General features: G+C 42.0%; 1 protein-coding gene across 3 annotated transcripts in view; it reads left to right on the top strand.

Moving 5' to 3' along the window:
* slka (STE20-like kinase a) overlaps positions 1-12468 on the top strand; it is a 109019-nt gene extending 96551 nt beyond the window's left edge. For all 3 annotated transcript variants that reach the window (XM_043712880.1, XM_043712879.1, XM_043712878.1), the window contains 2 exons: positions 6889-7002; positions 11056-12468. In XM_043712880.1, the coding sequence (XP_043568815.1) occupies positions 6889-7002; positions 11056-11202 (261 nt within the window). In that variant the 3' untranslated portion in view covers positions 11203-12468. The remainder of the gene's footprint in view (positions 1-6888; positions 7003-11055) is intronic.

The raw sequence follows: 12468 nt of genomic DNA, 5'->3' as shown, positions 1-12468 counted from the left end.
CCTGGCCTGCTGCGCTTTTCCAGCAACACATTTTTAAGCTCTGATCTCCAGTATCTGCAGTCCTCACTTTCTCCTTATACACTTAATGGTAAGGTCCTAGAGAGTGTTGCTGAACAAAGAGACCTTGGAGTGCAGGTTCACAGCTCCTTGGAAGTTGAGTCGCAGGTAGATAGGATAGTGACGAAGACTTTTGGTATGCTTTCCTTTATTGGTCAGAGTATAGAGTACAGGGAGGTCATGTTGCGGCTGTACAGGACATTGGTTAGGCCACTGTTGGAATATTGCTTGCAGTTCTGGTCTCCTTCCTGTCGGAAAGATGTTGTGAAACTTGAAAGGGTTCAGAAAAGATTTACAAAGATGTTGCCAGGGTTGGAGGATTACAGCTATAGGGAGAGGCTGAACAGGCTGGGGCTGTTTTCCCTGGAGTGTCGGAGGCTGAGGGGTTACCTTATAGAAGTTTACAAAATTGAGGGGCATGGATAGGGTAAATAGACAAAGTCTTTTTCCCTGGGGTCGGGGAGTCCAGAATGAGAGGGCATAGGTTTGGGGTGAGAGGGGAAAGATATAAAAGAGACCTAAGGGGCAACTTTTTCACGCAGAGAGTAGTACGTGTATGGAATGAGCTGCCAGAGTATGTGGTGGAGGCTGGTACAATTGCAACCTTTAAGAGGCATTTGGATGAGTATATGAACAGGAAAGGTTTGGAGGGATATGGGCCGGGTGCTGGCAGGTGGGATTAGATTGGGTTGGGATATCTGGTCGGCATGGACGGGTTGGTCCGAAGGGTCTGTTTCCATGCTGTACATCTCTATGACTATGATACCTTGTCCAGATGAAATGTATGAATTAATTTGCATCAAATTGAACAAATAACCTGTTTCTATTTCTGGATTTGCACTTAATCAAATTCATGAGGCTAAATCCATGCTCATAGTCAGTACTTGATGCCCGAGATGTCCAAAAAAAAGGAGATTTTATGAACTGGTCAACTTTGAGGGTACAGTCAACCAACACACTAAATGTTTGAACAGAACCCACCTTAATGTTTTCCACACTCACTTTTTTTTAAAAATCAGGGTAATGTTCAGATATCTTTGTGGCCACCCTCTCCTCAGAGTTTGATATATGGAATATTTCAGTATTGGTGGCAGAACACTGTCTTTTAAAAATGCATAAATTTGCTTTCCAGGTAGTCACATAGCAGTTAAATAAATTGAAGGATTGTGGTCATGTCCAATCACTGTTAAAAGCAACCAGTACCACCTTAACTTCATTACTCCAATGAACATCTTCACCTAGATATTGAATCATAAGTTTATTGATCTTGGACTTCGCAAATTGTATAGCTTCATTTGTTGGCAGACAGGTGCTCTGCAAGTGTTTGCACAGTAATGCCAGTTCATACTGCACAGAGTTGAGAGCTGTCAGTGCAATGTGATATTTTGGCTTGGTGAGCAGTTTCAGATAATATTTGTTAATTATTCACTTACTGTACAGTACTTGATTGAGACATTTTAGTTTTGCAATAGTGCACTCTCAAAAAGTGTCTTGAAAGCCACTTCACTTCATTCAGAGGTGGAAGTGCCACTGTATCACACTCTGTGCCTTGGTAAAATTCTAAAATTATCCATCACAGTTGATCCAGTGAACAATGTAGATGTTATTCTTAGAAGCATTTCAATGCCTTAAATAATTGTAATCAAGCATCATCTTTTCCCAGTCTTCCTCTGTGAGCAATGCAGTGCAGTCCAAACAAATGTTTGGTTTCACATCGCAAGACTCTGGTTACTTCATTTTCCGTTCCCAGTGTAACGGAAGCTCCATCGGATGCAAATATTTCCATCTTGTGTAAATCAAGGCCATTGTTGACATAAAAGAGCTTGAATGCTATTACAATACAGTCAGTTTCAAAATTAGTCAAAAACAGTCTTGTCAGCATGTTTATATTCTGGTCAAAATGATATACAAAATCAAAATTTTTCCTATTGAAATGTATGTACTTTGGTCCACTGTCCATGTGTGAAAACATGATTTGTGCATTTCAAACAAGAACAGTTTCTTATGACAAAGCCAAATGCACTCCACAAATTCAAAGGTGTAATGCTTGATGTGCCAGCTTTCAATAATTGTGTACTTCGTCAAATGATTGATTGTTTTGCATGGTAAGCATGGACATTTTCATTTTCACTGCAAGTATGGCATTGCTAACGAGAACTTCCACCATAGCGGACATACTCTAAAATTTGCTTTCTTGATAAGTTTAAAGAACCAAAGAGAAATTTGCACGATGTGTTAGTTACTTCTGGAATAGTGGTTTGCTTCTCAGACCTCGTTCTTGATTCTCCTCATCACTGCTAAGAAGAGTGAGTTCTATAGAAACATGAACCCATTCCTACAGCCTTTGACTCTCATTCCTGACTGGAATTGATGTTTTAGATTAGATTCCTTACACTGTGGAAACAGGCCCTTCAGCCCAACAAGTCCACACCGACTCTCCGAAGAGTAATCCACCAAGACCCATTTCCCTCTGACTAATGCACCTAACACTATGGGCAATTTAGGATAGCCAATTCACCTGACCTACATATCTTTGGAGTGTGGGAGGAAACCGGAGTACCCAGAGGAAACTCCACACAGACAGTTGCCCAAGGCTGGAATTGAACCTGGGACCCTGGTGCTGTGAGGTAGCAGTGTGACCTGGCTTTTTAGCCTTCCCTTAAATAGCCTCAAACTGGCATATAATTGTGTGTGACCAAGTACCAATTAATTTCTGAAGACTTGATCTTTCTGGTGGTGCATGGAGGACCCAGGGATTCATGAGCTGTCCATCAATCTCTCCTTCTCCCATCCCTCAATCTCACCAACTCATCATCTCCTCATATCAATCTATTCCTCCTTTCTATATCCCTCAGTCACTTCTTTCCCCAACTACCCACCTTCTCCCTATGTCCCTCAATCTGACTTATTCATCTTCTCCCTCCACTGCCACCTACTGTGTAGGTCTACACATGGTGCAAATGTGCTGCTATACCTGTCTCTTTGTTGGCTACGTAGAACAGTTCATCTTCCGTAATTACACCGGCACCACTCCCTACCTCTTCCTCCGCTACATTGATGACTGCATTGGCGCCACCTCGTGCTCCCGCGAGGAGGTTGAGCAATTCATCAACTTCACCAACACATTCCACCCTGACCTTAAATTTACCTGGACCATCTCTGACACCTCCCTCCCCATCCTGGACCTCTTCATCTCCATTAGTGACGACCGATTTGACACTGACATTTTTTACAAACCCAGAGTCCATTCAGTATTCTAACAACAGTAGGGTAGAAACTGTTGCGAAACCGGCTGGTGCATGTGATCAGGCTTCTGTACCTTCTCCCCGATGGTAGAGGTTGTAGAAAACATTGCCAGGATGGATCTTTAAGAATGCTGACGGCCTTTCCTTGACAGCGGGCCTGGTAGATGGATTCTACAGATGGGAGGTTGGTTTTTGTGATTGTCCGGACCAAGTTCACTACTCTCTGTAACCGTCTCCGATCTTGAATGGTACAGTTGCCATACCAGCTCTTGATAGTGCACCTAGAGTCATAGAGTCTATAAAGGCTGGCAAGAGTATTCGCCGTCACGTCAAATTTTCTCCGCTGCCTGAGGAAGAAAAGATGTTGTCGCGCCTTTGTAGCCAGTGCGTCCACATGAAGAGTCCAAGAAAGCTTGTTGTGGATGACCACTCCCAGGAGTTTGACACTTTCCACTCATTCCCCATCTGTGCTGTTAATGTGTAGGGAGGCAAGAGTAACATCCCATCGAAAGTCAATAATGAGTTCCTTGGTTTTGCCAGCATTGAGAGCTAGCTTGTTCGCAGTGCACAATTTTTCCAGGTCTTCCACCTCCCATCTATAGTCTGTTTTGTTGCCATCTGAGATTCGACCGACTATGGTGGTATCATCAGCGAACTTGTAAATGGCATTAGTCTGGTATTTGGTGACACAGTCATGGGTATACAGTGAGTACAGTAGTGGGCTGAGTGTGCACTCCTGGGGGGGCTCCAGTGTTGAGTGTTAGTGAGGATGAAATATTGTCCCCAATCTTCACTGAGGCCTGTAGGTCAGGAAACTGAGGATCCAGTTGTAGAGAATTAGATTACTTGCAGTGTGGAAACAGGCCCTCTCCCCACCCCCACCCTCCCCTAGCTTATCTCTCCACGCTTCAGGCTCTCTGCCTTTATTCCTGATGAAGGGCTTTTGCCCGAAACGTTGATTTCGCTGCTCGTTGGATGCTGCCTGAACTGCTGTGCTCTTCCAGCACCATTGATCCAGAATCTGGTTTCCAGCATCTGCAGTTGTTGTTTTTACCTGCATGTACAGTGGGTTAATGATACTTCAGGACATTGGTTCTCAAACTGTTTTGATATGAGATCTTTTCCAATGAATTAAAGTTATCAAAAGCAGTCTCCCCCCCCCCCAACTAAATAATTCTTTAAAATATAATTTTTACATTGAGTTCTAATGTTTTAACATTTCAGTATTGCTTTTATGAAATGGACAAAGTTAAAAATCACAACAGATCACAGATTTTTAACTTTGTCCACCCAGTCCAACACCAGCACTATGAAATAGATATTATTTACTCATCTCAACAAGATTAGTGTGTCTGCTTGTCCATGTCTGGTCTGCCTATAATCAGTAGGAGCATAAGCGTAGGGGGTGGTCAGTAAAAACTGGCTCTCAGGAACCATAAACTCACCATATGCAGATCTAATGGCAGTAGAGAGCTCAACACACAAAAGGGACAACAAAGGAACCTTCCACGTCTGACAGAAATTTACCTGTACTTTCAGCACTGTCATCTACTCGTATCTGTTGCACCTGGTAGTCTTCTCTACATCAGGGAGACAGGACACCAACTTGCACATAGTTTCTGAGAACATCTCTGGCGCACCCACACCAACCAACTCCACCACCCCATGGCTGAACACTTCACATCCCCATCCCGCTCCATCAAGGACATGTAGGTCCGGGGTTGCCTCCGTCGCCAAACCCTAACCACCCGACGCCTGGAGGAAGAAGGCCTCATCTTCCGCCTTGGGACCATGCAACCACACTGGATTAATGTGGATTTCACCAGTGGCACAGTGGTTAGCACTGCTGCCTCACAGAGCCAGAGACCCAGGTTCAATTCCTGCCTCAGACAACTGTCTGTGTGGAGTTTGCACATTCTCCCAGTGTCTGCATGGGTTTCCTCCCACAGTCCAAAAATGTGCAGATTAGGTGAATTGGCAATGCTAAATTGCCTGTAGTGTTAGGTGAAGGGGTAAATGTAGGGGAATGGGTCTGGGTGGGTTGCTCTTCGGAGGATCGGTGTGGACTTGTTGGGCCGAAGGGCCTGTTTCCACACCAAGTAATCTAATCTAATCTAATCATATTTCCTCATTTCCCCTCCCCCTACCTTATCCCAAACCTCCAACCCCGCACCGCCCTCTTGACCTGTCCATTGTCTTTCCCATCTATCCACACCACCCTCCTCTCCAACCTATCACCTTCTCCCCCATCTTCATTTACTATTGCATTCTCAGTTACCTTCCCACCCCCCCCTCCCATTTATCTCAGCCCACTAGCCGCATTCCTGATGAAGGATTTATGCATGAAAAATTGATTCTCCTGCTCCTCGGATGCTGCCTGAATTGCTGTGCTTTTCCAGCGCCACACTCTCCACTCTGATCTCCAGTATCTGCAATCTTCACTTTTTCACAAAGGCAACCCTGTACTCCCTGCTCTGGACTGCCTGATGGTCATTCCTAAACTGGGAAATATTCACCCCCTGAAGGTTCCTAGCTCTGAGATGTCCCAAGAGGCTCCAAGCTGCTTTTAGACTTTTGAAAGCTAAGCATAAGCTGCTCCGACTGATAACATTTACAGCACATGCTTGGCCAGGGCATAACCCACACGGTTCACGAACATTCAATTGGACTGAGATGAGTTAATAGATTACTATTTTAGACTATAAAACTAAACTTACCAGATACAAAATTTAAGACATAAAAAGATGAGATTTAAAAATTAAGCCTCATAATTAACTTTCATAGTTTTTTTTAATCTCAGCTGATTGCTTTTAAATGTACCCTCCATGATCTTTGTACCCTCAGGTTTTAGTGTCGTAGAGATATACAGAATGGAAACAGACCATTCGGTCCAACTCATCCACGCCGAACAGATATCCTAACCAAATCTAGTCCCATTTGCCAACACTTGGCCCATACTTCTCTAAATTATTATTATTCATATGTTATTATTCATATACCCATCCAGATGTGTTTTAAATGTTGAAATTGTATCTGTCTCCATCACGTTACTGTAGCAGCTTATTCCATACACGTACCACCCTTTGCATGAAAAGGCTGCCCCTTGGATTCCTTTTAAATTTTTTCCCTTCTCACCCTAAATCTATACCCTCTGGTTCTGCACTCATCCTCCCCAGAGAAAATACCTTGTCTATTTATCCTATCCATGCCCCTCATGATTTTATAAACCTCTATAAGGTTACCCCTCCGTCTTCGACACTCCAAGGAAAATAGCCCCAACCTACCCAGCCTCTCCCTATAGCTCAAATCCTCCAAGTCTGGCAATATCTTTGAAAATCTTTTCTGAACCCTTTCAAGTTTCACAACATCCTTATGATAGGAGGGAGGCCAGAATTGCACACACTATTCCTTGCTATCTCTTTCTCTTGGGACTGAGTCTCACATTACTCATCCAATTTCTACCCCTGAATTACTTTTTATCCTGGTTTCATGTCGTCATTGCCATTGCCTTTTGCATCTGTGTTCATTTTTCTAAATCCCATTGCAGTTTGGTGACTTTCTTTGTTTAATCTCCTCCTCCTGGCAGAATGAAAAGTGCCATTTGCTAATCGAACACGAGACACACAAACTGAAGGAGGTGGATGAAGAGCATGGTCAGGAGCTGAAGGAGTGGAGGGACAAACTTAGACCCAGGAAGAAGGTACAGAAATCATTGAAGTATATTTACTTGAATTCAAATGTTTAGTTTGGAGTAAAATTTCTAATGTACTAAATGAAGAAATATTGGTAGCTGCGAGTACCAGTTTCAGCATTAAACACTCCAGGTGTCTCCACTATTGAAGCATTCCTTGTTCAATGCAACAAAATCGTTACAGTATCCAGTCTTGGACTGACAAGTAGCAAGTAACATTCACGCAACACAAATGGCAGGTAATGACCATCTCCAATAAGACACAATCTAATCAGTGCCCTTTAACATTCAATGGTGTCACCATCACTGAATTCCCCCACTATCAACATCCTTAGGGTTACCATTGACCAGAAACTCAACTGGGCTTGCCACATAAACATAGTGGCTACAAGAACAGTCAGAGGTTGGGAATCTGTAGCGAATAACTCACTAAACTCCTCAAAGCCTGTCCACCATCTACAAGGCACAGGTCATGAGTGTGATGGAATACTTGTTGGGTCGAACTCCAACAACACAAGAAGTTTCACATCATCCAGGACAAGGCAACCCACTTGATTGGTACAACATCCACTCCCTCCACCAGTGACGCTCAGTAACAGCAGTGTATATTATCTAAGAGGTGAATTGAACTGAATTGAACTTCTTGTCACGTATTGAGGCACAGTGAAAAGCTTTGTCTTGCGAGCATTACAGGCAGATTACATAGTTAAGTGGCATAGATAGTAAATATATAAGAGGATTCTTACTGCAGATTTCCAAAAATTTGTGAGCATAAGAAAAACTGATTAAAGAAATAAGAGACAAAAGGGAAATTTTTCATTTTCAATGTAGACATTTGGTTGGTATCCTGGATATCTTTGATGTACATTATGCATTGCTGTAGAAATTCACTAAAGATCCTTAGACAACACGTTGCAAATCCACAACCAATTACATCTAAAATTACAAGGGCAGCACACAGACTGGAACATCACCACCTGCAAGTCTCCCTCCAAACTGTTTACCATCCTGACTTGGATATATGTTTCTGTTCCTTCACTGTCACTGGGTAAGAATCTTGGAATTCCCTCCCTAACAGCACTGTGGGTCAACCCAGCATGTGGACTGCAGAGGTTCAAGAAGGCAGCTCACCACCATCTTCTCAAGGGCAACAAGGGACGGGTAATGAAATGCTGGCCAGATGGTGATGTCCATGCTCCACGAGTAAATAATTTTTAAAAATCAGTTAAACTATTGATAAGATAAAGAACTTTTTTTTCTTTTGCTTCTGTCCCAAATGTGAACCTCAGTGAAAATCCTGTTCATGACAGTCCTTGTTTCCATGTTTTCAACTTCCTGTACCAACAATTTGGTGAACTCAACAACTTTTGCTCTTTGGTGGAAATAGCAGTAGTATGCCACCAAGTTTCCACTTTTTACATACCCTGTTATAACAGTACCTGTTATCCAGAATAGGCTAGACTCCCATATTGTGGCTGTCCAGTTTAAAGGAATAAGTCAGTGAACAAGATGGATGATTGTGAATGTAAGGCTAAATCAGTTGAGCAAAAGATTGTTCATGTTCAGGCAGGCACATGGCTTGGTTATTACAGTAATGCACACTGTACAAAGATATCCATGATACCAGCCAAATGTCCAAACTGAAAATGAAAAATTCCCCTTTTGGCTCTTAATTATTTCTTTATTCACTGTTTTTCTTATGCTAACAAATCTTTGGAAATCTGCAGTAGGAATCCTCTTATGTGGAGTAACTCATCTGACTCACCAAAGTCTGTCCACCACTTCCAAGTTATGTTCCAGAAGTGTGATGCAATAGCACCCACTTGCCTGGATGGGTGCAGCTCCAATAACGCTCAAGAAGCTTGATGCTATTTAGGACAAAGCAAAATGCTTGATAGGCACCACATCCACAAGTGTCCAGTACCAATGTTCAGTAGCAGTAATGTGTACTATCAACAAGATGCACCTTAGAAATTCCTTAGACAGCACTTTCCAAACCCATGACTCATGAACAAGGGCAGCAGAAACATGTGAACGCCATCACCTGCCAGTTCCTCTCCCAAGCCACACACCATTCCTGACTTGGAAATGTATCACTTTTCCTTCACTCCTGTCACGGAGTCAAAATTCCTAGAATTACCTCCCGAAGCACATTGTGGCCCAACCTAAAGCATGTTCTCTACAGTGGTTTAAGAAGACAGCTCACCACCACCTTCTCAAGGATAACTCGAGACCAGTAGTAAATGTTGGCTAGTCAGTGACAGCCACATCTCAGAACTGAATTTTAAAAAAATGAAATATAATGTAGATAAATATGAGGTTATCCTCTTTGATATCAAAAGCAGGAAGGCAGATTATTAACTGAATTATAACAGATTGGGAGAGGAGAAGGTATGATGAGACGTGAGTGTCTTTGTACACCAGTCACTGAAAGTAAATATGGAGTTGCAACAGACAGCAAGGAATGAAAATGGTGTATTGGCCTTCATATTCAGAGAATTTGGGTACAGGAACAACAGTTTGCTGCAGTTGGTGACAGCACACCTGTGGAGTATTTCATGCAATTTTTGTCATCTGATTTGAGAAAGGGTGCTGTAAGTCTAGAGGGAGTGCAACAAACATTTGCTAGACTGATGCCTGGGATGGCAGGACTGACATATGAAGAATCACTGGATCAGTTTGGATTATATTCACTGAATTAGAAGAATGAGGGGATTCCACAGCTATAAAATACTAACAGACTTCACAAGTTACAATTTGGCAATTCAAAACTTGCATACTCAACTAACAGGATAACAAGATTCAAGTTATCCAGTCCTCCATCCATGCTAGATATCACACCCAATTCCATGAATTCTTAGCTTATCTTTAATGTGAAAACTTCCAAATTTGTTTTGGCAATCCACATAAACCCCATTGCTGCATTCAATTATCTTTTCTACCAATATGCAGATGGGATAGTCATTCAATAATTATTTCATGATACAGGTTTCATGAAGCAAAATAATGTCTTGTAAAGGCTGCCACTTCCAGTTGTGCGTGGATTGATTTGTTGGTTATCAGTCATGAAGACCACTTCCTCCTCCAGTTCATGTTCTGTGGAGCTGCAGGTGTCCAGCAATCAGTGTAATATTGCTCTTTTTGAATCAAGATCTGAACAGTTGGACTGCAGTGGTTCATGAAGGCAGCTCTTTGCCATCTTCTCAAGAGCAGCTAGGGACAGGCAATAAATACTGGGCAGTCAACCATACCCATATCCCACAGCTGAACATATTATTTAAAAAAAAAGGACTAGAGAGGATAAACATGGCAAGGATGTTCCAAATGACTGAGGCCAGAGCCCCATGTAGGGCCCCATGTAGGGATTAGGAAGTGTCTTCACGCACAGAGTGGTGAGCCTGTAGTATTCTCTACCACAGGAAGTGTTTACATTGAAGTCTTTGCTGAAAAGATTCAATATAGTTCTTGGGGCTAAAGGATCAAAGGGTATGGGGAGAAAGTGGGAACAGGTCACTTTGGATGACCAGCCATGATCATTTTGAATGAAGGAGCAGGTTCAAAGAGCCTACTCGTGCTCATATTTTCTATATTTCTGTATAATTGCTGCATCATTGGTGCCCATCAATTAAGCTGCCTGTGCCCAAAGTTCTTGAATCCCATCCCTACACCTCTTTACATCACCACCTTGCTTTCCTCTTTTATGATATTCCCAAAACCTACCTTTTGTCAAAACTTTTGGTCATCTGACGTAATATCGCTTGTCATACTTTGTTTTATAATGCTCCTGTGCAGTCTCTTGGACCATTGTATTATTAGTACGATCATGAAAGTCTGAATACGTGCTTATTATTGCCTTAGTAGTCATAAATTATATACCTCAAGCCAAAAACGTGGCCAGTAACTGAACTGAGGTCCTTCCGAATGTATGGTCAGTTCAAAGTGAAATAATTTCCTTTACAGCCATAATGTATTTAAGTTTATCTCCTTTGTACCTTGACTGTATTTGCTGATGAACTCTGCTTCTTTCTCCTTCACTAACTGTTTGTCCCAAATCCATTTCAGGCTTTAGAGGAAGAATTTGCTCGCAAGTTGCAGGAGCAGGAGGTCTTTTTCAAGATGAGTGGTGAATCTGAATGCCTCAATCCATCTGCACAGAGCCGTATTTCCAAGTTCTACCCCGTCCCAAGCCTGCATTCTACAGGATCCTAACTGTGGGGCTCCCAGGAGTTTCTCTTACTCATTCAGTAAACAAATGTTTGATAGTGCTGATCCAGTCACCTGCAGCAGGACCCTTTACTATCTTTGAGTTTGAAGACAGTCAGGATGCAGCTGTTTGAATTTACATGTTTTGAACCTTATTGGATTGTTTGCACCTGGAGATCCTGGATAAGATGCAAGACTGCATTTCCTAGCAGTCCAAAGTGGAAGACATGATGGGAGTGGTGTGTCTGTATCATTCATAGCACAACTTTAATAATTTTTAATACTCTTCTTTTGCCGAACCTTTTGATCCTATTGTCTGTTGGCCACAGAGCAGGAAAATAGACTCTAGGTTCCTGTATTAGGTCACAGAAGATCTTTGTATCCAGAGAGATATGCTAGAAATGCAGTGAGAGTTCTGGTGAAATGGTAATAGTTGTCTAATGAATCATGGAGTATTGCCATGTCTAAGAGTTTCCATTGCAATTAGCAGGTTTTAATAGATATTGCAGATTTCTGCATTATTCAGCGCTATCTAATAGCTTATCAATTCAACCAGAAATAAGCATTTTCAAGTCTGCGAGTTTGACAGCATCTGTGAAGAGAGAAAAATGAGTTTCAGGTCTTGCATTATATCAGAGCTAATGGAAGTCACTGACTTGAAACATTAGTTCTTGTTTCTGTCTCCACAGATGTCAATGCAGATTTTTTGTGTGTATGAATCATTTGCTGTTGAATTTCAGCCTTTTTGTGAAAAGGGGCCTTGCATCTCAATGACACAAAACCTTAAATCAGAAATATGACCATGCTGTAACCTTTGACTGATACTGAGCAAAAACGTCACTTTGCACTTAGTGCCCTCATTGAGCGAAATCAGAGATTAGGAACATTAAAACTACAATACCACAACACTCAGCTGAATTCAACCTGTGTATCGGTACTGACTGTATACTGCCCTAGAGCCTGAAATATAAGGGTGCTTGATTTGGATGAATAAATGTTAGCGAGTTTTGAGAATGAAAATGAACCTTCCAGCTCAGCGAGCAAACACACATCCTTGGATGAATAAAATTATGCATGATTTGTGGAAACTAACTAATGTTTAGACCCTATTCAGCATGAAATGCTGGAATTGTGATAAAATATTCTGGTATCAACTTGGTTGGTTAGAAGCACGTTGATTCAGCAAATCATGCGTTCAGGAACCATCACTACATTTCCCTAAATATTGTTGTTTTCCAAAAAAAAGTTGTATTTCCCTAAATTCCCAGGAGA

Source organism: Chiloscyllium plagiosum, chromosome 22, assembly GCF_004010195.1.
Source record: "Chiloscyllium plagiosum isolate BGI_BamShark_2017 chromosome 22, ASM401019v2, whole genome shotgun sequence".
Lineage (NCBI taxonomy): Eukaryota > Metazoa > Chordata > Chondrichthyes > Orectolobiformes > Hemiscylliidae > Chiloscyllium > Chiloscyllium plagiosum.
The sequence above is the reverse complement of the archived record's forward strand: the minus strand, read 5'-3'. Positions and strand labels throughout refer to the sequence as shown.